At 33.6% G+C, this 26,568-nt stretch overlaps 2 protein-coding genes and 1 long non-coding RNA gene across 5 annotated transcripts; 2 read left to right on the top strand and 1 right to left on the bottom strand.

The window, feature by feature from the left end:
* The first annotated feature begins 2,433 nt into the window (after positions 1 to 2,433).
* LOC114179733 (alpha,alpha-trehalose-phosphate synthase [UDP-forming] 1-like) lies at positions 2,434 to 11,492 on the top strand. Of its 2 annotated transcripts, XM_028066157.1 has the most exons (18): positions 2,434 to 2,820; positions 3,048 to 3,134; positions 3,252 to 3,640; positions 3,951 to 4,065; positions 4,242 to 4,343; positions 4,488 to 4,638; positions 4,786 to 4,874; positions 5,962 to 6,010; positions 6,557 to 6,657; positions 8,655 to 8,842; positions 9,268 to 9,385; positions 9,625 to 9,798; positions 9,876 to 9,998; positions 10,082 to 10,169; positions 10,333 to 10,463; positions 10,598 to 10,696; positions 10,935 to 10,988; positions 11,163 to 11,492. In XM_028066157.1, exons 1-18 carry the CDS (start codon positions 2,458 to 2,460, stop codon positions 11,316 to 11,318), a joined length of 2,577 nt encoding a protein of 858 aa, XP_027921958.1. In that variant the 5' UTR covers positions 2,434 to 2,457; the 3' UTR covers positions 11,319 to 11,492. The 2 variants fall into 2 exon arrangements, with proteins under 2 accessions (XP_027921958.1, XP_027921957.1); XM_028066156.1 differs by having other exon boundaries at positions 2,434 to 2,806; positions 3,037 to 3,134; positions 10,935 to 11,492.
* A 1,247-nt stretch (positions 11,493 to 12,739) lies between these two features.
* LOC114176003 (exonuclease 1) lies at positions 12,740 to 21,427 on the bottom strand. Of its 2 annotated transcripts, none has more exons than XM_028060880.1 (14): positions 21,184 to 21,427; positions 20,890 to 21,009; positions 19,548 to 19,671; positions 17,718 to 17,855; positions 17,383 to 17,592; positions 16,959 to 17,134; positions 16,780 to 16,852; positions 16,110 to 16,233; positions 15,639 to 15,757; positions 15,481 to 15,535; positions 14,607 to 15,367; positions 14,474 to 14,525; positions 13,416 to 13,635; positions 12,740 to 13,332 (listed from the first exon to the last, which is right to left on the bottom strand). In XM_028060880.1, the coding sequence occupies exons 1-14, from the start codon at positions 21,342 to 21,344 to the stop codon at positions 13,254 to 13,256; spliced, it is 2,412 nt and encodes an 803-aa protein (XP_027916681.1). In that variant the 5' UTR covers positions 21,345 to 21,427; the 3' UTR covers positions 12,740 to 13,253. The 2 variants fall into 2 exon arrangements, with proteins under 2 accessions (XP_027916681.1, XP_027916680.1); XM_028060879.1 differs by having other exon boundaries at positions 12,741 to 13,332; positions 15,639 to 15,775.
* Positions 21,428 to 22,149: 722 nt separating this feature from the next.
* On the top strand, positions 22,150 to 23,941 carry LOC114176643. The gene is made up of 3 exons (XR_003603034.1): positions 22,150 to 22,235; positions 22,344 to 22,416; positions 23,732 to 23,941. It is a non-coding gene; the product is annotated as an uncharacterized LOC114176643 (long non-coding RNA).
* The last annotated feature ends 2,627 nt before the right edge of the window (positions 23,942 to 26,568 follow it).

Below are 26,568 nucleotides of genomic sequence, written 5' to 3'. Positions count from 1 at the left end.
CTTCTTGCAACCCCATAATTTCTTCTCACACCACCTCAAATTTGAAAATGACCGTCTTGCCTTCTGTAAAAGTGACTGTCGAAATATATGTCTGAAACTTTACGAAACAAGCTTTTCAGAATTTTCAGAATAGGATTTTCGAAATGATTTTTTCAGACAAAATTTCCAGAACACAATTTCGGGAATGGATTTTGAAATTGGAATTTTAGAATAAACTTTTCGAAACTCATATAATTCCTTTTGGAATGAGACTTTCCTTCATGAAATGTGTTCTAAAAGTTTCGGAACATTCTAGAAATAACCTTTTGGAACGAATTTTTTTGTTAGCATTTTCTCTCTATTATTTATTCTGTAGTGTTCCCCTCTCTTCTTCTTCCTATGTAACAATGACAACAACCACGATGATGTTCTTTATATTTGTTGTGCAAGTAGAGTTAGAAATTGTAAATAGCCTCTCAATGATTATTTTCTTTTTCCAGAATAAATAGTCAATACATAAATAATAGAACAAATCACTTTATATGGAAAAAAGAAGAAGAACAAAATAAACCATTTTATATAAATTTAAAGGATATAACCTAGATTTTTTTTTTAGTTAAGAGACTAAACTAAACATAAAAAGAGAAGTTAAACTACAAGTAAAACTTAACTATACATATAAATGTATAAAGAGATTAATTGGCATTAGTGTAATTAACACCTATTACATCATTTAATAAATTTAAATTGAGAATTATATTCTCAAAACTCAAACGGAAAGTTCTTTCTATATATATCACATTGTAAAAGAATTGTATCAATTCAAAATTAACTTATATATCTCCAACATACAAATCAAATATAATATAATATAATACTATATATATATATATATATATATATAATATCACTGGCATAAGTAGAAATAGTTTATTTCAATTTTCTAAATTGTTTCTAACTGCTTCAAACTTTCGAGTTGACCTATTTTTAAAGAAAGAGAAAATTAACGCATATTCGTAGCCGATGCAGAAATTACAGTTCATGAATTCCCTACGGTTAGGCCAAGAAAAGAGGAAAGTAAAACCCAAAAACAAATCAAATCTAGCTGGGGTCCATTTATCCATAGTCTCATGTTTGATAGCAAAACATTTTCATATTAAAATCCTACGTGCATGTAATTGTAACTTCAATTCTAATAATTTACATTATATTAAATCCCACGTGAATGTAATTGTAACTTAAATTCTATAATAATTTACATTATTATTACATCAAAGAGTTTATATAGTGTAGTATATAGTAAATGTAACAACATGCCATACTGTTAACTCTGTCTCGTGCTTATTCCTTAACTTTTATTTTTTCGTAAGGCACATTTTTTTACTACTCTCTGTTGATGTTCTGAGATCATTCTCCAATTTCAATGCACTGTATTTTTTCATGCATGGATGAGAATAAATGGAGTAATTTAATAATTTAATTTAATGCATTATACTCTTTCAATGCATGATCTCCTTTTTCCCTTTCAAGCCAATTACTTCATATCTATGCCTTTTATCTCGTCATTATATGAACAATCTTCCTTGTTCCAATCATGACCACAACCCTTTTGATGACATGTACAAAATTACGGTACGTGAAACAACGTGGAGTTGTGGACACTAATGTGAAGTGAAATCATCTTAAGAGATCTGCATTCTCCTGATTATCAGGTTAATTACACCCTCCCTGTAACAGCCTTCTTTTGCCGTTCAATTTCTTTATTCACTGTCAAGCAAAAATGTCTCAAAGTAGGTTTATTGCTGCCTGTGATTTAACTTTCTTGTGATGCCTGAATCCGTTCTATCAATTATTGTGAATGTGTTTTCTGTTCATTTATTTATTTATAACAATGGGTATCTTTTGCCTTGCCTTTCCATTTCAATGTCTATGCAAAATTCGCTCTAGGTATGTTAAGGGTGTTTTATTCCTTGAAACTTTATTTTTTTTTTGGTTTTGGTGATCATTCAATTGCTATGAATTTGAAATACATTTCATGTATCAAAAAGCCAATTTCCCCCTCCCCCTTGTCCTGTTATTTCTCTAATGTGATGAGAAACATTGCAGTTACGTACTTGCCTGACGGTTACTTTACGCATTTCATCGCTGAGAATGGTTTAATTGTGGATAGAAAAGTTGTTTTAGCCTACGGAGACATTCAGCATTAATGATATAGTGGATCAAAGCATGCTTGTTAGTTCTCTTTCTTGAGTGCAATTTCCCATTTGGCAAGGAATATGAATGTAAATGAAACTGGAAAAAAAGGTAACATTGATTAGAGTGTGCAACTATTTCCGTGTTTGTTTCAGAATGTGACTGAGAATTGTTCATTATGGAATTATTTGGAAGTAGGAAAAACAATTTCACCTTTTGAGTGAGAGTGCTGTCTTTGTAGGAATCAAACAACTGAAAAGACTTGACGTGTTTGAGTCCAAGCGTATGCAACCGAACAATCATAACTGCGTTCCTTTAACACCAAGGTCCAGATTGGAAAGGCTTCTGAGGGAAAGAGAGATAAGGAAGTCCTTCAAGAATCAACCAAGTGATGAAGCAAGAGATGGGAACAAAGAGGGAGAACAATGTTATGGTGATTCAAGCATAAGTGAGAATGACATTTCAGGTTTTCATAAAGAGGAAGAAGCCTCGGAAACGAATAGGCAAGATGAGAGGGGAAGCAAACAACGTTTGTTGGTGGTAGCTAACAGGTTGCCAGTCTCTGCTGTTAGAGATGGTGTGGAGTCATATCATCTTGAGATCAGTGTAGGAGGACTAGTCAGTGCACTTCTAGGCAAGAAAAAGTTTGTCACCTTAGCATTAATTGTTTTTACTTTTCTGTGTTTTGTTCATCTGTTTCTGATTCATATATCTGTTGTAAGTTTGTGACTCAGCTATTCTAATCAGTTACCTTTGTTAAGATCTAATAGATAGTTATCTTCACAACATTGTAATCATAGGAATGGATTGAACTTTTCTATTTTCAAAGTGAAGGTTGTATGAAGCTTGTTGTTTCTGTTGAAGGTGTAAAGGAGTTTGATGCCAGATGGATTGGGTGGGCTGGTGTGAATGTGCCTGATGATGTTGGACGGAGAGCATTGACTAAAGCTTTGGCTGAAATGGTATGAATCTTCTTTGCTTTATGTGTCAAATTTATAATTCTCAAGCATGAAGATATATATTAAAGACACAGAAAACCATCAATATTTGTCCTCTTGATTATGTGCTTTTCACTGCAGCGATGTATTCCAGTATTTCTTGATGAGGAGATAGTTAATCAGTACTATAATGGCTACTGCAACAACATCTTATGGCCTCTATTTCATTACCTCGGACTTCCACAAGAAGATCGACTTGCTACCACTCGTACTTTCCAATCCCAATTTGATGCATATAAGAAGGCAAACCAAATCTTTGCTGATGTAGTAAATATGCATTATGAGGAAGGAGATGTTGTTTGGTGCCATGATTACCACCTAATGTTCCTTCCAAAATGTTTAAAAGAACGCAACGACAAAATGAAAGTTGGTTGGTTTCTCCATACACCCTTTCCTTCCTCAGAAATACATAGGACTCTACCATCCAGATCAGAGCTGTTGAGATCAGTTCTTGAAGCTGATCTTGTGGGGTAAGTCATTCATGCCTCTCCAACTTGATGATCATTATCATAATACATTTACAAGCTAAATTCCTTTAATAAATAAACATCAACAGCAGGAATTTAGGACATGCAAATTGTAGCCAACAAGGTAAGATGTGCACACTGTGATAAGTCCATAACTCTGTAATTCATCTTCCACCTTGAGACTTACTATTCTTGCTTGTCCATTGCACTATTTAGTAAAAAACATCGCTTGGTAAGTTCTTATGTTGCTATGATTTTTGAGAACGCTTGACATTTTATCTAGTGTTGTGATTTACATTGGTCTGCATTCCAGATTCCATACCTATGATTATGCAAGGCATTTTGTCAGTGCTTGTACTCGTATTCTTGGGCTTGAGGGCACACCAGACGGAGTGGAAGATCGAGGGAAGCTAACACGTGTGGCTGCGGTATATCTGCATATATTAATTTCCTTTTCTAATTCTATACATCGAACTGCAAAAGCTGGAATTTCATCTTGTGTTGTATGTTTATCAGCATTGAATAACTATACCAATGAGTATGTAGTCTCTGATTTCCTTCTCATGATGACAATGTTTTATTTTTTGGGAGTGTGAAACTTCAGTTTCCTATTGGGATTGACTCTGAGAGATTCATTCAAGCCCTTGAACTCCCTGAAGTCCAGGCGCACATGAAAGAACTGAAAGAAAGATTTGCAGGCCGAAAGGTGAGAACCGTATATGCCAAAGTTCCTAGTTTAACAGTTTGAGAAGTGGAGGTTATTGCATGGTTTCTTGGTTCTGTTCTGCATCTGCTTTTCTCTAAAAATGTGAATCATTTGAATAACTTGAGCTTCTTATGAAATGGAAAGGTAATGTTGGGCGTGGATCGTCTTGATATGATAAAAGGAATTCCTCAGAAAATATTGGCATTTGAAAAGTTCCTTGAGGAGAATTCCCACTGGCGTGATAAAGTTGTCTTGCTGCAAATTGCTGTACCTACTAGAAAAGATGTTCCTGATTGTACGTTATTTCTCTAGACAAGTTAATAATCACTTGAAGAGTTTTGCCCCATTGATTGAGACTCTTGCTTTGTTTAATTTTGTTGTCATCTTATTCTAGTTATTGAAAGTTTAAATGACTGACACTGTTCACTTAATGCTTTGACAGACCAAAGGCTTGCAAGCCAAGTGCATGAGATTGTAGGACGCATCAATGGAAGATTTGGAACACTTACAGCTGTTCCACTACACCATCTGGTTTGTGCTTTAAACATTTACAACTTAGATTTCTTGCATGGTATTTCACAGTGGAAGGATCACGAGTGTCAATACAAATGTCTATTATTTGAAATCTCGTTGAAAACACTAAATTTCTCACGCATCAATATATGAGCGATCCTTGTTACAGCAAGAATCGAATTCATCGTTTACTTAGACAAAAACTAGTCTGTGCTCTATACACTGTCCATCTGAAATTGATGCTTCCACCCAAAATCTGTAACTGCACATATTTGGGTTTGAGTTGTTATTATCGATTTGTGTTCTGAGCTGCATTATCTGCTAGCTGTCTTACAACATATCACTATCTCAACTCTAACATATTCATGACATCTCACTTCTTCATCTCTCATTTGACCAAGTTGTATGAGACAAGTGCAAAAGGAACAAAAAGGAGGACAAACATTCTGGTCGATGATCGAATATCCTACTAAGCAGATCCTATGAAATTTACCAGGAATTATAACTGAAAAATAGGAATTTCATTTTACAAATATTTTTTTTACAGACTTGGCTGACAAGCAAAGAAAACATGCCTACTATACAAAGTAGCCTGATGGGATTTTAGTTCTTCAGAATTTGCCTAAAATGACCAAGAATAACCCAATAAAACTACACCACATTCTTTGCCAAAATGGCAATAAATCTTCAATAACTGATCTCTTTCCTGCATCACCAGGGAGCTTACATTACAACACATTCTTTCCAGGTTACCTGGATATAATTCAGAATATGTGGGGCTTTTCTATTAACAATCACTTATTTAAGTAAATTGTAAAGAAAAAAATTCTCTTCAAAAATTTAATTTATAATTTTTTTTCTTTCTTTTGGAAATATTCAAGTAACTAATGTGACTGTTCTTTGCACACACTGGCTCTGTATTTTGTCTTGTTCATTACTTGTCCTTCTCTTGATTGCTTAATGTTTTAGTATTGCTAATCTTTCCCAGAAGATGTGACAAATGAAATGAAGTCACGCGTATATTTTAGATAGTTCAGAAAATATTTGTTAGGATTATTGTGCCGACCATGTGATGATTTCTGGACCATTTTTTTCTATGATACAGGATCGATCACTTGACTTTCATGAATTATGTGCACTCTATGCTGTAACAGGTACTCATTTTCTGCCATAACATAAGATTTAGTACATGTATTTATTTATTCGAAAGTAATAATATTTTTTATATTCCAGCAGTTTCACATTTCACTATTTATTGGATATGTGAAATACTCAATCTGTAAGACATTTTTTTGTGTTATTAGTAAAGAAACTTCACTATTGTTGTAAACTCTTTCACTTTTCTTTGATATGCTCCTCATGATTTAACTCCTGTGCTTATAACGCGTTGTATCTTGCTGAAAGAATAAATTGAACTGATTGATAGTTTTATGTTTTTTGGCAATTGATGGTGGATTGCATTCTTCTTGTGCCGCCAGTTAGATTTTTTGAATTCATCAACAAAACAATAATTACCTACAATTGTTTTCATTGATTTTTTCTCCTTTATTTATTATGATTTAACCTTAACTAATCCCAGCAAATCAGAAAAGGGCATATGTTCTTTTATATGCTTTAAAATCCATCTTAACTAGTTTGGTTGAACTAACTACTAAGAATTCACCATCCATATGTGCCAGTCTAACATACATTTTATTTAGACGTTGCACTTGTTACATCTTTGAGAGATGGAATGAATCTTGTCAGCTATGAATTTGTTGCGTGTCAAGCATCCAAGAAGGGGGTTCTCATTTTAAGTGAGGTAATTCAGTTTTTTAATGTTCTCATTTATTTATTTTGGCTCCATCTCTTTTATATTCTGATTGTTCATTGTACTTCATATTTGAGAAGGAAGCACTTCATGTTTTACTAAGATCACCATAACTTCAAATGATTCTTCCATTAAGCATGTTAATGTCGAGGTATTTGTAAGTAATGTGCACAAGTCTAGTTTTATCTCTTGATTTCATAAAGCAACGGTAAAAGCTCTTTTTTAGAAAGGTAGGTATGCAAAAGCAGCACTATTTAGCTAATGATCTCAACTAGGTTGGCACCCCAAGCTACATAAATCATTAGCAGCATACCAATATGGTATAAGAAATAAAGAAAAGAAATACAATAGTGTGGAACAATAGACCAAAACTCACTTAGTTAACAAACTATAAAAAGATAAATGAAACCTATCCCTATAAAAACCATAACTAATGAAATCGGGAATGGAATCCCACCAACTATTACATTGATGAGTAACACCACAGGTGACAAGTTTATCCACACACGAAACTGCCTTGTCTCCAGATATGTGACACATGAAAATTCATGCACTTAATCCAACACAAAGTCTTATTCCATTGATTGCTTAGCTGCCAAGGCACAATGAGTGAGCTAGAAAGCTTGAACCACTCTTTATAGAAAAGGAACCACAGCAGCAGATGCAGAATGATCCTGAAAAATTTCCCCACACACAACTTAACCGAGTCAACATTCAGTTGCTCCATCAATACTGCATTTTATCCATGAAAATACAGGATGAAGAATTGGAGCTAGTTTTAATACAAAAAAAATTAAGCACCCAGAATTCCTGTATGTTAGATTTCACAGTAAAGGAAGAAACCTTACCAACTGTATTGACACCATGGTATAATTTGTTTTCAAAATTGAAATAAGGAACTTAGACATTCTTAAAACAGATAAGTTTCCTGTTGAACCATATGGCATCAGTAATATGGAAAATAGCTGATTGAAGTACCAAACTGACCAGCTTAGTCCAGGACCCTTTTAAAACATTCAGCACATTCTCTAAGCTACTGTGATCAAAGTGTGTATTTAAGCAAGAACCAAGCCAATCCAGAATCTAGCAGCAAATGAACGTATTGAAAAAACAGATGGTCTGCAGATTTCATATTTTTATGACAACGACAACATATAGAAACAATAAACATGACTCCTAAATAGGTAATTCCTTATGTAGCAGACGCTGGATCAAGAAAGCTTTAGAAGAAGCAATATATTTGTTCCAAATAGCTATGTTATGTCCTAGTGTGGAAATACTGCCTAAAGCGGAAAGTTAACCTTTCCACACAAGGACATATCTTCATAGTTAGCACACTACCAGCTGCATCTCTCCAACACCTTGTATCACAAGATTCTTCAAGAGGAAAAACAGTATCAGCGATTTTCCTTGCCACACTCACACTCCTCTTTTTGATAATATCGAGATTGTATCATTGACCATTGTCAATAAAATCTATTCTTCCAATTATGCAGACTTAAAGGAATAGGAGAAGACCCACCCATCAAAGGTCTATTCTTCCAATTATCTGACCAAACAATAATATCAGAACCATTTCCAATTTGCCAACCAATGTTTTGAGTAGCATATGCAATATTTCCTTTTAATTGGCGCATATAGCAGAGTGAACAAACTGCTTCTTTCATATCCGTGACCTCATGTGTATCAGCCCGAGAACAGTTCTTCGCCAGTAAATCCCAGCCTAACTCATAGCATCATCATTTTATAAGTGTGTATATTTTTAAATGATATCAATTTTTTATAAACAAGAACAGGCTATTGCTTTGAATAGGATAATGGTATCATTTATAAAGTTAATACTTGTTTGGAAATTTCATCTTTTTAAAGATATAAACAATTCTTATATCTCCAATTATTATATTATAACATAATTTACTCCCAAAATCACCAGGTGACTGAGCTTTCAGTATTAATCAAATAATTTTAAATTCTTTATTTGGTATCAGTTTGCTGGTGCAGCACAGTCTCTTGGTGCTGGTGCTATCTTGGTAAATCCGTGGAACATAACAGAGGTTGCTGCTTCTATTGGTTATGCGCTGGATATGCCAGCCGATGAAAGAGAAAAACGGCATCAATTTAATTTCAGACATGTGAAGACTCACACATCACAAGAATGGGCTGCAACTTTTGTGAGGTTAATCCTATAACACTGCTAGAGCTTTGTTCTTCTCGGGTCAGTTTTGTTCCTTGTTTTGTTTTTCTTGTAAACCAACCATCCTACATGCAATCGTTAGGATAAGATGGAACAGTTACAGATGACAACTTGATGCCTAGAGCCTGCCATCCATTACTTTATTTTGACAAGGACTAGCATGATAGAAAAAGTTGAGAAATAGTGTTTTTTATGATATGCCTATGTGCAATATCATTCAATTTGTTTTATACAAAGTAGATAGAAGAAAAGGCTTTACTGGTTTCTTTTTTCTTTTGAACAATCCAATTTGAGATGAGTTCTCAATTGCAAATGTAGTTGATCAGATACTGTCATTGGAAAAATAGAAATTATATTATTTGAAATAGCCATATTATTTATTTTACAAGGTTTTTCTTTTTGCACAGTGAGCTAAATGATACCATTGTTGAAGCTCAACTTAGGACAAGACAAGATCCTCCATTGCTTCCCAACAAAGTGGCAGTTGACTGTTATAAAAAATCCAGTAACCGATTAATCATACTGGTAAGCTGTTAGTTGGATTGTCAAAGGCTGAATAAAGGGCATTTACACTTGTATTATGCTTACACTTGTATACGGAAACTAACTTGATATTACATGTACAAGTGCACCGAACATGTTAAAGAGAAACACGAAGAAGGACTTTTGTAGGTTTTTGTGGATGATTTAGAAGATTGACACTCACCAACATGTGTAGCTTCTTTTCATTAAAACATTACCATTTTGCCTGAACTGCACTGCAGGGTTTCAATGCCACTTTGACTGAGCCAGTGGATGCCCTTGGACGGGCTGGTCAAATTAGAGAACTGGAACTTAAATTACACCCAAATCTGAAGGGACCTTTGAAGAAGTTATCCGATGATCCACTGACAACGATAGTACTTCTCAGTGGGAGCAATCGAGCAGTCCTGGACAAAGTATTATCAAGAAAAGTCCATGTATTTTTTTCACTTTCAGCAACATTAGCTTTTGGACTAACAACTACTTTGTGCAGAACTTCAGTGAATTTAATATGTGGTTGGCAGCGGAAAATGGAATGTTTCTGCGACCCACTTCAAGTGAGTGGATGACAACCATGCCTGAAAATTTAAACATGGATTGGGTTGATAGCGTGAAGGTAGATTGGCTGCATGGATCCAAATGTTTCTCATATCAAGTTCCTTTATTTTCTAATTTGTTCATAATTTTATAAAATTTCAGCATGTTTTTGAGTATTTTACTGAAAGAACTCCCCGGTCACATTTTGAGCTTAGGGAGACTTCAGTTGTATGGAATTACAAGTACGCAGGTATCTGACATTTTTTGTTCCCATATTTCCCTTTTATTGATCAACCTACTAATTTTCTTCTGATAAGATTTTTCTGCTAATACACATCGTCTCTTTACTCCCTGTAAAAGTGGGAGCCTTCTATGGTTAATTGCTGACTTATTGTGACTGCAATGAAAATCAGATGTTGAATTTGGAAAGATTCAAGCAAGAGATTTGCTTCAGCATCTGTGGACAGGACCAATATCAAATGCATCTCTTGAGGTTGTCCAAGGTGGTCGATCTGTTGAGGTGCGCACAGTTGGCGTGTCAAAGGTATGATAAGCAATTCCAGTTTGCTTGTAGAGTCTCTCACCTATCATTTTTCTGTTCACAAACTTTATTTCCTCTACATGCTATAGCACCTGACACTTCTTTGTATTGTCTTACTACTTGGTATTTTGGAACAGGGAGCAGCTATTGATCGTATCCTTGGAGAGATAGTTCATAACAAAGGTATGAAGGCACCAATTGACTATGTCCTATGCATTGGGCACTTTCTATCCAAGGTGAGTGCACTTCATTTGATTTTCTATTCTTAGTTCAGCTGTGACTTTGCATTTTCAGAGCAGCGTAGCACTAAAAATTAGTGTTGCCAACAGTATGGTGGCTATCCTAACATTAGATTCAGTGTTCACAAGCTTGAATGTAAAAATTAGAATGAAATTGTCCAAGAATATTGATTTTGTATTGATCTGCATAAAATTAAAATTAACTGTGTATAATAGTTGGAATGAACTGTTTCAGGACGAAGATGTGTATAAATTTTTTGAGCCGGAGCTTCCTTGTGAATCACCTTCAGTACCAAGAGCTATGCTATCCAAATCCAAGTCATACAGACCATCATCTTTGCTCAAATTTGCAACCAACAAAGCCGGGAATAAGGCTGCTCAGTACAAGAAACAACGTTCGTTGTCAAGCTTAGAGAAGAGAGAAATTGAACTGAGAGGAACATATCGTGATAAAATATCACAGAATGAAGGTTCCTCCGTGCTTGATCTAAAAGGTGATAATTACTTCTCTTGTGTTGTTGGACGGAAAAGATCAAGTGCACGTTACCATCTTAAAACCTCAGATGATGTTGTCAACCTCTTAAGTGACTTGGCAGAACATTCTTCATCAACAACTTAGCTCATATTTTTTATATTGTTTTTTCTTGGTGAAGTGTCTATTCATGTCAATTGATTCGGCAATGCTCTACATGTTTCATTGCTAGGCATAAACTCACTGATATTTGAACCATGTGATTTGAATGAATGCACACATTCACAACATACTCCTACCATTTTTGTATCTATCAAACCTTGGTTTGAAACTTCTGCTAAAAAAATTGCCTGTTTATGTGTCTCTTTAATATTTGCTTCTACTTTTTCTTCAAAACACGTTAATAGAAAGCAAAAAAAGTGGTGGCTTTTGCCTACGACAAAATTTTACACTAAAGTTTACTGTAAACCTAGCTTTTGACATTATTGTTCCTAGACATTGATCACTTCCCTTCAGATGAATTCATCCAAAATCAATTTTTGTAAAATCCAGATGTTTTTATTTGGTGAATTTTTAATAAACATCGCAGGCATGTAATGAGAACATCTCAATCATTTTCAAAGATCTTTTACTTTATTCTGCTACCTTTGTTTAAATCAATGTCTACAAATTTTCTGCACATATGTAAATTATCCTAATACATTGATTTTTTTTTTTATCATCTAATTAGATTTAATTTTAAAACCAATTATTGTCCAAATTTAAAGCATTTTAAATTGTAAATCAAGTTTTAGGTTGTTTTATTTATAAATACATTTTATTTTACCCCTTTATATGTTTTCACAAAAAAAACAAAAACACCTTTGCTTTAATATATTAAAATCATCAAATATAACTCAAGAACAAGTAGGTGATCTAGGTAAAAGTACCTTGACATGATTCTTAGGGTTTCTGGCTAAACCATTCAAAATTGAATAGTGAGATGTGTATTCTATAAACCCTAGTTAGTTGTTTTGTTATCCTTTGATCTTAACTAATATTATGCAATCCTTAAAGCTTATATTTTCCTTAAACAATTTCAAGTACTACGAGCAGATACTTCCATAACTTTTACGCAAGATTTTTGATAGATTTATTGAATCTCTATGTTAGTAATTAGCTGACTGTATCTATTACATAAGTTATATTCACTTTTAATAGAAGATCAAACTACCTACCAATACACAATACAAACAACTAAAAAAAAATCTCCAATACAATTTAAAAGATGATCAACAATTTGAATACAAGATGATTTAATTGTTCTAATGAAGATTCCAAGTTTAAAGACCAAGCTGTGAGCACTAAACCGTGATCAAACCGAGCCATGAGGAACTGGGTCATGACCAGACCTATGCACATTCCCTAAACCATGAACCGGGCTACGCAAAATGGCTTTCAGAAAAATATATTTGTTTGACTTTAGGATGTTCAACCTATCCATGACAATACATTAGGCAATACAAAGACTATTATAATTACATCAATACGGTGATATGCTAAAATAATCAAAAAATATACATCTATATCTGGTTCTTTATTTATTTGGTATCAAGAGGATCAACGTCATTGAACCTGTGTAATCTCAACTTTACAAACTACTAAAATGAGACAAGGTACCATTGAATCTCGTGGTAAATAGCATCTAGTATGATTTGTTGACCAAAACCCAGTCCAAAACCCTTGGAACTTAAAGCCAGTAACAAAGAGAAAATTAATGCTTCTATTCTTCAATTGATATCAATAAATGAGAATACAAAACATGGAGGCATACACTTATTCAGGGACATAAAAATAGTTAGAACAATTGCCGCCTAGCCAAGCTTTCACTGTCTCATTAACGCTCTTGAACCAAGTTTTATACTTAGTGTGGTATTAAATGAAGAAAACAAGATGACCAATTTTCAGGCTGATGAATGGTTACATCAAGAATACAATTTACTGCTGCCAAAACAATTAACTCAATGCAGGTCTCGGCTGGGGCAGAATGGTGTTGAAATGATGAGATAAACCTCAAATCAAGTTCTCTTTAAACAACTTGAATTAATTCTCAGGAGCTATTCTTCTAATCTTTGTGTTCTTTGGCACATATGCATATTGTCCAAAGTCCACAGTTTTTGGCCTATGATATGAATTATGATAAACAGGTCACATACGAATAAAGTCCAAGGGATAATGAATTCAAAATTGGAAAAAAAAAATTACCTATTATTGGAAGTGTTTCGAACATCTTTCAGCGGAGCTCGGAGACCACTGACACGAGTGCCAGAAGTGCATCTAAAGGATGATATCACAGAGACAAATCTTTCCATAGACTTCTCAGCTATTTCTGAATACTGACCCAGATGGGAAATGTTTGTCCCGAATTTTTCTTCTTCACCATTATTCTCTGTAACTGGTCCTTCAACGTTGTGATCACAGCAACCTAAAATTCAAGAAAATCCGAATTCAGAGAAACTTCACCAGGATATTTCCTTTCATGATTATTTAAAAAGCATGTGGAGTTGTTTCTTGGTGATATCGTTTCTGAACCCTAATTCAATATATTCAGTAAATTTCATAGCAGATATCTCTGCTGAGTCATAACAAAACAAATGGACTAGGAAACTGAAAATTCACTCTATTTTATCTACATTGAAGAGTGATATGTTCTTCATATATTCAGTTATATAAGTAATTTTCTGCAACATATATCTTTCTTATCTCTGAGCTTTTTGGTGATTAGGTAATCTCCATTTCTTCTGTATTGACCATCTCCTTCCATTATTTTTCTCTTGCATAAGCATGATATTCCATGAACTTTGTTTCCAACTTTTCCATGAGGATTAATAGTTAATACCCATAAATCATGTAACTTCAACTCAGATATCTTCACAAGTCAGGACTTTATTCTACTAAAACACACATAGTCAATATTAAATTATTATGTTAAGCTACAGTTTAGATACTCTACTAAGACACCAGTCTGTACTTTAAAAGATAAGCTACTGTTCTGAATCAATAAGACTTTTGATTATCCATAAGCCAAATTGCCAAGAAAATGAAACTGAAAATGAAATTTCTAAAAGAAATCATCCATCAGTATGTATAGAATCTTTTGTGAAAGTTGTAATGCCAGTCTTAAAAGATATCCACCCCTTTGGACAGCCAGTAAAATGGCAACAAAAGAAAAAACATAACTGGTGGAATATCAAGACAATTAGCACTAGCTATTTCACTTGTGAATGTGAAACCCATTAATATTTCTTCAAATTGATTTATACCGTTACTTTGCGGAGGTGAAGCACGCTGCACTTGCCTAGGATGCAAATTTTCCTGTAGAGGGTCAAACCATTAGTGCAAGACTAAAAAGTGAGTGCTAAAGAAAACCAAAGGTTCAAAGTTAAGAAATCCTACATCTTGAATATTGTCATTAGGGGATAACTTCCTTTTCAAGTCTTTATTCTTCAACTGGTTGTTACATAAATCACTGTCAGATATGGCACTTCTGTTGTCAGTGACAATGCCAGAGGACAGATAATCTTGTTTTTCATCACAAACATTCTTTTGTACTTGCTTGTGCTGAAAATAAGCACTCCTTACAATTACCTTTCTAGTTGTCTCCCTGGTTTTACCTTCAACTATGTCATGGAATCCCTGGTCTTTATTCTTCAAATGGTTATTATATAAATAACTGTCAAATATGCCATTTTTTCTCTCATCAATGACAATGCCAGAGGACTGGCACTCTTGTTTCTCATCACGAACATTCTTTTCCACTTGTTTGTGCTGAAAATAAGCACTCCTTACAATTGCCTTTCCTGTCTCCCTGGTTTTTCCTTCAACTTTCTCATGGAATCCCTGGTCTTTATTCTTCAAATGATCATTACATAAATCACTGTCAGATATGGCTTTTTTTCTCTCATCAATGACTATGCCAGAGGATTGGTATTCATGTTTCTCGTCACAAGCATTCTTTTCCACTTGCTTGTGCTGAAAATAAGCACTCCTTACAATAACCTTCCCAGAAACCTCCCTGGTTTTTTCTTCTACTGTGTCTTGGGCATTAGTGTGCCCATGCTCCTTATGCAAACCCAAACATGGTTTATGAATTGGCTGCCTAGGCTGTTGCAGTAGTGCATGTTCAGGGTTTTTCTTCTCCTCATGGATCATAGAAACTTAATTCATGCAAACAATGTGACGAGTATCATCAACCAACAAATGTAAAGGCTTAAGAAATAAGATTTTCCCATCCAAAAGACCAAAGCAAACCAGCAGATTTATAGCTTACCATGATATGGAGACTCTGTAAATTCAGAAAGTTTTGTGGCAGAATCATATTCAGTCTGTAGAAAAAAGGAAATATAAGTTAAAAAATATCTAAAAGAGTTTAACTACTTACAATGAGCAGAGTTTTCACTATTACAGTTCCGTATTCAGGCAACTTACATGGCAATTAGGATGACGGGCACTGCCCGAAATCTCATAGTCGATTTTTGATGCAGTACAGTTCTTTGTTTCGTTAGCAGCAGTAGGGGACACCCGAGGTGCTCTGAATTTCCTTTTTGCTTCAAGAGAAGCAACACCTTTCATCGCTAAGGAAAAGTTACTCTGAGGAGGAATAAAAGAAACACTGCTACTTATAAGTTGTAGTATGTCACTAAGAAACAGAGCCTAAATGCCACCATTATTCATTGCCTCAGGTTTGATCGCTTTGAATGTTGTATAATTGTTTTGAATCTTATATGATTGTTTTGAATGTTATATAATATTGAATCTAAAACTTTAGACAATGGTATCTAAAGCCTCAACAGCATCAGTTGGTTCGGAGTGAACCATAAAGTGCTGGCCCTGCATTCCTCCCTTTTAAACAAGCTAAACTGATTCAAATCAATTCAAGAAGAATGCTTCTTAGGATACAAAAATACTTGGTCAAGAGATTCTTCTGCACAGGCAAATCAATCTTTTTCTTTGTACTTTCAGAACGAAGAGTTTCAAATTGACTAGTTCCTGCAATTGTCAATCTGGCTGTAAGATTCTCTCCCTGCCATTTAAAAAGAAATGGACTTCAACCAACAGTGCCTTTTAAACAATAAGGCTATAAAATTTTGAGGAAGCATACATCCCAGCCAATGCTTACATTTTTTTTTTTTAATATTTGTTAAAAAGAAAGGTAACAATTGATTCATACTTCCTCAAGCTTTATTTACAATACTGTTAGCATATAATTATGCATCTCATCAAAACTTAAAAAATAGTACGCTCAGTGAAATAGTTGGCAGAAAGTATCCTCATTGTAGAATTTACACATACTCACACTCGTCCATGTAAACACAGATGGAACAGTTATAGTGCAGTCTTTTCGGTTGTCAATCCTATTCCTATCATTTTCAAAATTCCTTTTCTTCCACAATCATGCAAATCATCCTTCGTATTCCAAAACTGAACAAATGAAATCAATCACATTATTTTGAACAAGACAGGCACTAAAGGCATGGATATTTCAGTTGACTAGAAATTTACTAATTCATTTTAACAAACACACACAGTTTGTTATAGATGAAAATAAAGAAGAAATTGAACGGTTTACCTCAAATGGCATTTTGGTAATTGGATCAAGATCCCCTTTTGCTATTCTTTGTGCTATATCTTTTGGAATGGGTGTATCCCAGGTTAAGGTATAATTTCAAGTAAGATCTTATAGACATTTGAACAAATTGGAATGATATTAATTTAAAATGGAAAAAGAACATTAAAAATGAAGGATATGGGCCTAAAAAGTCTAACTCGTCACCAATATCATCAGGTATATTAGACAAATGGACAATATTTTCATTAATTGGATCATAAACCCGTTGATATTGGAAAGTACGTATAGCCTTCTTGAATGACTCTTCATACAAGGGAGGCACAGAAACTCCACTGTATCTCAAGTGCTTAAGTACCTGATACATTGAAATTGGCATTAGAAATAGAAAATTTTCATATACAAAGATTTACATACCAGATTTAAAAGATATATATCATTAAAAACAACACTTTTAAACACTCCTTAGGATTTCTGCTGCGTATAGATGTACCTGACTGCTTGAGTGGGTTTAAAAGAACATTGATAGTTAAAAAAAAAAAAAACTCTTATTAATTTTTAAGGTCCTGAACAATCATGCTTGTTGTGTGTATCAGCCGCACTTACCTTATCATAACTTCCAAATTTTTTTATGCTTGCATGGGCTCTTTTAAGACCCATACCTGGCAAGGACTGAAGATAGTCACAGCCACTCAAAATACACATTTCAAGAACCATTTGTCTGTTGAACCCTTCAAAATTAAGCTCCTTATTCTTTTGTAGCATGGAGTACTGGAACTGGACTCCTTGACCAAACTTGTCCATTTTAAAGAGAATCTAAATTTTCAATGAAGAAGCAGGCCAATAAAAAACGAATGAGTACATCAAAAAGTAGGAAGAAATATACAGTAGAAAATAAATAACATAAAACATGTATGTGTTAAGCCACCTGGTAAACTTACTCTAGGGCAACCAAATGGTATAAGATCAGAATCTTCAGTTATAACTACGTCGACTTGTCCACTAATTGCCAAGAATGTCATCTGGGCATCTGCCTCATAAGGAGCAACAATATACTGCACATTCTCCTGCTTCAATACCTTCCACACAAAAATAATGCTGAACATTTATTTGGAGACATAAAGCATTGTAAAAGAGATTATTTGATCTTAAAAATTAGGGAAATGTGTACAATGATGATTGTAAATATTCTCCATTATTAGGTTTCCTATATATTACTTATAATTATGTTGCGATCCTCTAATCTTCAATGACAAGCCCCCCTTTCTCCAACAAGCATTCTAAAAAACATTAAGGGAGCCACGAAAAGGATTTATCATACAGACACAATAATCATACTCGAGTTGTGGGATACTCAAATGTAGATTTGGCAAGCTCTCCCATTGATAGGATATCAACTTCGGATATTATGCCTTTACTAGTAACAACTTTATTTCTTGGAAAAGCAATAAAAAACTGCACTAGCCAAATCTAAGGCAGAAGTAGTGCCTAGCGTTATGGCTTCTACCACTTGTAAACTTTTTTGGCTAAAACTTAAAGAATTGAGATTTGGAGAGGTTACACATATGTTTCTCATTTGTGATAACCAAGTTGACCTTCATATTGCCTCAAATCCATAATTTCACGAGAAGACCAAACATGTTGGGATAGATTGTCACTTCATTCGTGAAAAGGTTGTATCTATAAACATTAATACTCAATTCATTAACTCTAATAATCAGTTGTCTGATGTCTTCGCCAAATCATTGCAAGGTCCTAAAATTTGTTACATTTGTAATAAGCTCTACATATGATTTATAAGAATCAACGTGAAGGGGAGTGTTAGATGTATTTTCAATATATGTGTCTAGGCCTATCTCTATGTAATGTATTGAGTTTATATATAATGTTTTCCTTTGTTATTCTTAAGACACACAAGGATTCATTAATATGAACTTGCATCTTATATTCTTACACGGACCAAGGACTTGGGTCCACTTAGGTACTTTCTTATCATCAAAGTTCCTTACCTAGCATTGCAATTTCGCAAACAGAAATATACTGTAGACATTTTGATCAAGACTGGTATGATTGATTGTCACCCCAACAATGGTACTATGGATCCTAATTTGAAGCTTCTTTTAGGTCAGGGAAATCCATTGAAAGACCCCGCAAGATACTTTTGTCTGGTAGGCAAAATTAATTACCTAACTAAACTAGACACCACATATGGAGTTAGTAGGGTTAGCCGATTCCTAAAGGTCCATGTGATTGTCATGGAATGTTGTGATACGCATACTTTGATACATCAAGAATGAACCAGGTCGTAGTTTAATATATGTAGATAAAGGCAATTCCAAAAATGTTTGTTATTTCTATGCTAATTGTAAAGGATCATCATTAGATAGGAGGTCCAATTTTGAATATTATCTCTCATTTGCAGAAACTTGATTTCTTGCAGTAGCAAGAAGCAGAAAACAATTTCTAAATGCAGTGCTGAAGTTGAGTACCAGGTTGTGACAACAGTTACATGCAAGATAACATGGCTTACGAAAATTCTCCATCATTTAAAATTTGTAACGGGATACTTAACTAATATTTGAATGATTATAAGTAAAGGATTTACATGTGTGATTAAACACACAATTCACAGCAATAAAGACTCTTTAGGAATTACTGTATTGAATATATTCAAACGAAATACAAATATGATACCTACACACACAAATGGAAGCACACATGCTCATATCACAACAACGGGACCAAGTATGATATATTTAACTCCTTTTTACCTGAATTAGTTCACGTGCAACTTGGGGAGAAATATCAACTGCTTTCTGGTAGCACTCATAAGCAGCAGCTGAATTTCCATCTGACTCGTGTTCAACTGCACGTGCAAAATTATCCTTTCTAGCCCTGCATTTATAGCATAGAAGCAAAAGTACATAGACTCTCTGAGAATTTAAGGTTCTTAAACCTGCCCAGAAATCAAAGAACTCCTCTTTGGTGATATTGTAATAAGGTTCACAGCCTCTTATTTCTCATCCTTTAATACTTAATAATGTGTTATTTTCATACGTATTGGAGAAAGACTATAATATTCAGATCCTTAATAATGTGTTATTTTCATAGGTACTGGAGAAAGATTGGTTCTTCAGTATCTTAGTTTCGAAATTATTACATTATTTATCAATTCCACAACCAAATCATTAAGAGTGTTCCTTCTCTGAAGTTCTTACTAAACCAAATCGGTTTTACCTCAATATTTGAAACAACGGAGCAATCACCAAACAGCATATAAAACATTCATTTCATCTAGAACAGAAATGGAAATTTTTTAGCAATTCAAGATCATAAACCTGACATCATTGCTATTTCAACAAATTATGCTTGTGCATAAGAACCTGACGAACACAAACATAGAGACAGCTAGACAGGGATTCAGAAAATTTTGTTCAAAATAGTCAGCTTATATCATTATGGATAATTGTCCTACATGCAGACGCATTGTACACTGGGGAAGTGAAATCCCACGAAGGGAGCAACTAAGGCAAATGTAGACTTGTGTTCCACGCAGTGTGCAACTCTCAAGAAAAGCACTAATTATTGTGACTAGAACACAAGAAGATAACTCAATTCAAAAAACTAGTTCAAACAATAAAAGAGCCTCATAGTTTAAGAACCACATTAAAATGTATATTCTAATCAATGGAGAACTCAACATTGACACCCTCTAGAAGAAACAACATCTCCAACAGCTTCACACTATCAACATGAACCCTAACCAACAGTGGCCCCTTTCCTTTACGTTGATGACTTCATTCACCTTTCAGCATTCAGTACATAGACCTTAATCTAACCTATACACAGCCCTTTCAATCCAAAAGCACTAATTGTTATGACTTAAGCAGATATGGAAAATTCAAACTAAAAAACTAGTCCACTAAGTGGTAAGGCGTCAGATATTAAGTACCACATTAAGCTTATTATTCTACCTAACGTACATAGGACTCGTAACATACATGAAAGCATCCCATTAACAATTAAGGTTGTCACTCAACTCAACAAAAAATACTTTCAAAAAGAATCAATAAAGAAAAAAAAAATTCAATGTTGTAAAGACATAAAGAGCACCTGGCACGCTTGATCTCTTGTTCATTCTTCATTGGCAGAAGTCCCCCATCAAACACTAGAATGGGCTTAACCCCATAATGGCGCAGCAAATTGACTCTGTGCATGCAATACTCAATGTGCCTAAAACCCACCAATACACACACAAAATAAACTCAGTTGAACAACACACCCAGTTTGTATGTGCTTAAGCCCATTTCAAAAATTCGAACTTTTACGAGACAGGTTTCTCCAAACAATGAATCCAAGAAAACCCCAATAAAATAAAAGTAAGGAAAAAGCTAAAAGGGAAGTGACCTGGTAGTGGGTATCCCTTTGCAGAGTTCGGTGCTGCAAGAAAGGGCACCTTTGTGGAGCCAAGAATAGGTGTCTACCGCTACAGAACAACCCTTCAAGTCCTTGATATTGATCGGAACCATAATCGATTTCAACAGCGGCAAAAACCCCTGAATCCCCATTCCTCTGTGAAGAATCTACTAAGCTACCAACCACACAATACATCTCATTTATGCAAGAAAATTGAGCGCCAAAACTTATGTTCCCTTTATTTATTTGCTCTTTTTACGTGTTTTACGTAAATTATGTTCGCTTTATTTATTTGCTCTTTTCGCGCGTTTTATATAACTTATTTTTATTATATGTTAATTTTTAATTGTTTTATGAAGAGAAATGAATAACAGAAGCGGAAAATATCGAAATTCTAAATAAATAATTATGTATTATTACTTTATGTTGGGTTTGAGAGAGTGAAAAACAAATAAATATTATTTTTGTATTATTTTAATGGGAGATTATTGTATCTTGTCTAATATGTATACTCCGATTTCAGAAACTTTGGAGGATACTATTTATTTTTTATTATTTTTGTTCACTTTTGAATAATGAAAATAAACACTTTATTGCAATGATTAAATAATAATAAAAAAATATTTGATTCACTGTCTTTTATTTGAGTGAATATTAAGAGTTAGGAAGTGTTTAGATTGGAGAGAGAATTGGAGAGAAAATGAAAGGTTAAAATATTTTATTTGTCTCTGTTTTTGTTTAAAAATTTCAAATAGGTCTTAAGATTTGTTGTAATCTCAATCAGGTTTGTATTTTTGAAAATGCATAACAATTAAGTTTATTTTGTAAGGCCCATTTACATTTTTGCCTATATTTTAAAGGGTTGTTCCAAATCAGTTGGGCCTAGAGCTGGCCCATAAGGAGCCATAGACCCTAAACCAGCTAACACTCTCATTCTTCTCACTTTCAGAAAACAGTCTCCCCTTCTCTTAGAACAGCAATGCTTCTCTGCTAGGGTTTAGAGCTCACTCGTGCTCAAGTTAGCTCAACCAGTTCGACTCCATGTAAGTTGATTCTCAACCCATACTAGTTCCTTTCTAAGTCTTCTTTTTCGTGCTTCCGCTAGAGGTCCTCTGTGATAACCACATTTTCTTTTCGTGTCGCTGTTCCAGTTCGTAAAACTGCTCCTAGAGCTATTGGGTTCATTGGCTTAAGGGTCAAAGTCTATTATTAGCCTCTTTCCAGGTAAGGGAAGCTAGGGTTTCTTAGTTTTAAATCGATTATTTTCCCATTTTCGAATCTGTTTCGTGTTTCTGATGTATGTGTGGTATGTAAAATGTTATGAATACAAATTTGTGTTTTGCTTTGGTTGAATATTGGTGTTGGCCTGTAAGAACAGTGGAGAGTTCTAATTTTCTCGCCCAAGCGAGCGTGTCTCGCCTAGGCGAGATTAGCAACAACTCGCCCATATTGTTTGCACGAGTTGTCGCTCAGGCGACGAGCTCCTGTTTTGAGCGAGAGTCTATCTCGCTCAGGCGAGGAGGTCTCGCCTAAGCGAGAGAATGCGCAAGCCACTGTTCCCTCTTCTTAAGCTATTGCCTAGGCGAAAGGAGCTCGCTTGAGCGAGAGACCCTCTCGCCTGACCGAGACCTTTCTGCCTGAGCAAGGAGTTGCGCGAGGGTGCATTCTTCTTTTATGGCTTCTTTGTTCTTGGATGTTTGGCACATGATTGATTGGATTATTATGTTAAAAGCTTGAGATGAATAAATATGCATGAGTGAAATGGTTTATAGGTTGTGAATGATAAGTTTAATATGATATTGGCATGTGACTTGTATGGGATTGCTGGTTATCAAAATGGCAAGGTTTTGGCATGATAAATGATTCTATATTGATTGTTGGAAGTATGATGTTGGTTTGGTTAGGACGTAATTCCACGATAGTTTCGTGATGAGGCCTCATTGGTTAGGACGTAATTCCATGAGCCTCTAGGTGAGACCTAATGGTGGTACCTCAGTGGTCGGGACGTAATTTCATGACCCCTGTTAGTGGGAGTTCATGGTGGTGCCCCATCTATATAATTTAGTAAGGATTCAAGGTAAGTATTGCATCATGACACTCTAAAGAGTGAGTTAGTCTCACATAGAGCGAACTGACTAGAGTGGTGAGAGTAGCAGGATGCCTGAAATACTTTAAGGGATAACCTTGTGTGTGGGGGGAAGAAATATTGTAACAATTAGCTCGATAGAGCAGCTCGGTAGAGCAGCTCGGTAGAGCAGCTCGGTAGAACAACTCGGTAGAGCAGTAAAGACCACCACAAGTGCAAACATCCGCTGAATCAGACTAATTATATGTATCCGGATGAGTTGTGTCTTGAGTTTTATTGTATTGTTTGAAAAGTCATAACAAGATTGGTTGACATATGCATCTTGAACTATAAATTGTATGTAACTGTATGATAAATTTTTTTTTTTACTCTAGCTTACCCTTATGCTTGTTTGTGTTCCTATGTGTGGTTTTTTCCTTTTTGCGATGATCATCAATTTATTAATGTGAGCAGATGTGAGAACTCCCTATGGTCATAAGGATGACGGAGGTTTTGCTGCATAGCCATCCGAGCTGGTTCCACTCATCTGAGTTCCTCTTCGGGCTATGACCCATGTATTAACTTGTCTTTTAATCTTAATGTGGTTACTGTTGAACTTTGTACTCTATATTGTATTGGCATCGTGGTGTGCCTAAGGATTCCATTTTTAAGTACCTTGGATATCTTTAAGGAGTGATTTTTATACTCCGAACCTTTGCTCTTATATTACATTGTGTGACGTGTCGTTTAAGTAAGCTTATTTATTAAATGGGACGTTACACATTCCATTAGTATGGTGTTAACTGTGTTAGGGATGTTCCACGTGTCAGCTCCTTATTTTTTTGTTATAATTTTCTTAAATTTTTTTTCAAAATTATTCATGCCACATGTCATGTCAATATTGTGTCACGTGTCAAGTCAGTAAGGTGACACGTGTCAAGTCATTATCTGAATTTCAATTTGGTTTTGAATACTTGACTCACTTAAAAGACACAGTTGGTCACTATTGAAGCTGGTCAAACAAGTAAAGGATTTAAACTAGAAACACAAGTTGTCAGTACTGAAGTTGACTATCAATTTGCAAGTTCTGAAGCTAGCCAAGTAATAAAAGAACTAAAGTCATATCAGAAAGGATGCTGAAGCCGCTAAATGTAAAGATAATGAGTTTTTTGGCAAGGTAGTTCAGTATGGAGCCAATCACAAGATGCTCATGCATAGGAAGATTGAACCACAAAAAATATAGTTTTTTTTTTTTCACTTCAAATTTTGTACTTTGATTTTAGATTTTGTGTTAGATTAGCTATTTGATAGTTAGTGTGATTTTTTTAGGAGTTACTTTTGGAACATGGTTGAATTAGGAAATGGCAGAAAATTAATTGAACACATCCTTTGAGAATCGTTTTGAAAAAATAGGAAGTACAAGCAAGGAAGGAAAGATTGAAAAATCATTTGTGCTTAATGAGAACTTGACACCATGCAAGACAATTATGATTAGGAGTTAACATAAAAAGTGAACCTATTTTATACGATCAGTGAGTCAAACACTTCATTGGAGATTGAGAGAAGCACCCAAGTGACTGAGTCACTTGTTTTTGTGTTAAATTTTTTATATCCATTAAGCATGATTGACAAACTTTTTTGTGAATGATATGTATAAACTAGAGTCACAAAGCTGCTTTGCATAATTTTCAAGGAAAATGTCCTTTTTTAACAAACTAATTTTCACTAAAATTGTAAATTTTTAATCTAATTTGTAGCTTTTAGAAATTACAAACTCATAAAATTATATAATTTCAACTAAATTATATAGCTCTTTAAACCATGAAAACGTATACAAGTTTTAAAAACTGTAATTATTATTTAAATATTTATACTTTTAGTAATAATTATTCAATTCCGAATATTTTAACTGATAAGGTATTTTAAATTCAATATCTATTAGTCATATTATATAAATACTAGTTACATATAAATCTATATTGCATATCACAGTATTTTATTTAATTTTTTAAGCATAACATAAATATAAATTTATCATTATCAACACAACAACCAATACAGTTAAAGCCTTAAATTACGGAAATCTAAAATTAAACAACTCATTTTAAAAAGGAAGAAATACTGAGAAACAAAATAACCAATCTATCAAATAATATTTTCTAATGCAATCATTTTCTTATGAAAAAAAAAATTCTTATAAATATTTTCATTCAATAAGTGTGTATAATATTTTTTTATTTTTTTAAGTACAAAAAAGAAACAAGTTAAGAGTTAAAAATAAACTGGAAGAAAAATGAACGAATTGTTCTTAAAGATATAAAAAAACGTAAACCAAAGATTGGACAACAAAACACTCGGACAAAGATATATTTTGAATACTTATTAAAACAATTTGTTGATGAATTTTTTATCAAAAATATTTCAATTTATTATATAATTAAAGCTTAATCATATCATAAAAATATATCAACAAAATAATATCATAAAAAAATTTAACAAAATAATAAAATATAATGTAAGAGAATATGAAACAATCTATACATTCAATAAGAAATGATGTTAAGATAAAATAATTATGTATTCGTCGTCATATTTATCTATTTATTATCATATTTAACAATATTATTCATCATCATATTTTCTTTATATCTTATCATATTAAAAAATATTACTCATTATCATATATCTTACCTTAAATTATTCTTTTGATTATTCTATTTATCATGAAATATCAAATTGGTCTTCAATTTTTTTTTTCTTAATTGGTCCTAGTTTTTTTAAAAATGTTTTAATTTTGTATTTGTCATCAATTTTGACCAAACGATATTAAAGTTAATGTAACGTGTTAATTTGTGATTTTTTTAAATTTTTTAATTTTTTTTACACAAGTCACTTTACAATTATAACATATGTCAACATTATTCAATTTAATCCTTATATTTATTTTTAGTTTTAATTTAGTCATAAATTTTGTAAAAATGTAGTAATGTTGTTGTTCTTCACATTGAAACTCAATCTATTTTTTTGTATAAATTTTATGCTTATATTTTTATTAAAATTGATATTTTTATTAAATATTTGTAAAAATATTTTTAAACAAACTTTTTGTTTTTATTTTTATTTTTATTATTAAATAAAGTTAAACTTCATACCTAATATTAATTATTAGCCATTTTTGTCATTATATATAAAAATATCAAGTATATTATATATTACAAATTTATTGAAGATTAAAAATTAAATAACTTGTCATATATATAACTTTAGAAACTAAGTTGAAAACAAAACTAAAATTTAAAGTTTTGTATATA

This window comes from Vigna unguiculata, chromosome 3, assembly GCF_004118075.2.
Source record: "Vigna unguiculata cultivar IT97K-499-35 chromosome 3, ASM411807v1, whole genome shotgun sequence".
Taxonomy (NCBI): domain Eukaryota; kingdom Viridiplantae; phylum Streptophyta; class Magnoliopsida; order Fabales; family Fabaceae; genus Vigna; species Vigna unguiculata.
Note: the sequence above shows the minus strand (reverse complement) of the source record. Positions and strands in the feature narration are given on the sequence as shown.

What these genes read in the sequence shown, in the direction of transcription:
- LOC114179733 (XM_028066156.1), top strand. Translation starts at nt 2,458, where the DNA reads ATGCAACCGAACAATCATAACTGCGTTCCTTTAACACCAAGGTCCAGA. An exon ending in GTAACCGATTAATCATACTG is followed by an intron (nt 9,386 to 9,624) that starts GTAAGCTGTTAG and finishes ACTGCACTGCAG; the next exon opens with GGTTTCAATGCCACTTTGAC. An exon ending in GCACAGTTGGCGTGTCAAAG is followed by an intron (nt 10,464 to 10,597) that starts GTATGATAAGCA and finishes ATTTTGGAACAG; the next exon opens with GGAGCAGCTATTGATCGTAT.
- LOC114176003 (XM_028060879.1), bottom strand. Translation starts at nt 21,344, where the DNA reads ATGGGGATTCAGGGGTTTTTGCCGCTGTTGAAATCGATTATGGTTCCG. An exon ending in AATTTGGAAGTTATGATAAG is followed by an intron (nt 17,135 to 17,382) that starts GTAAGTGCGGCT and finishes TCAATGTATCAG; the next exon opens with GTACTTAAGCACTTGAGATA. An exon ending in CCCGTCATCCTAATTGCCAT is followed by an intron (nt 15,536 to 15,638) that starts GTAAGTTGCCTG and finishes TTTTTTCTACAG; the next exon opens with ACTGAATATGATTCTGCCAC.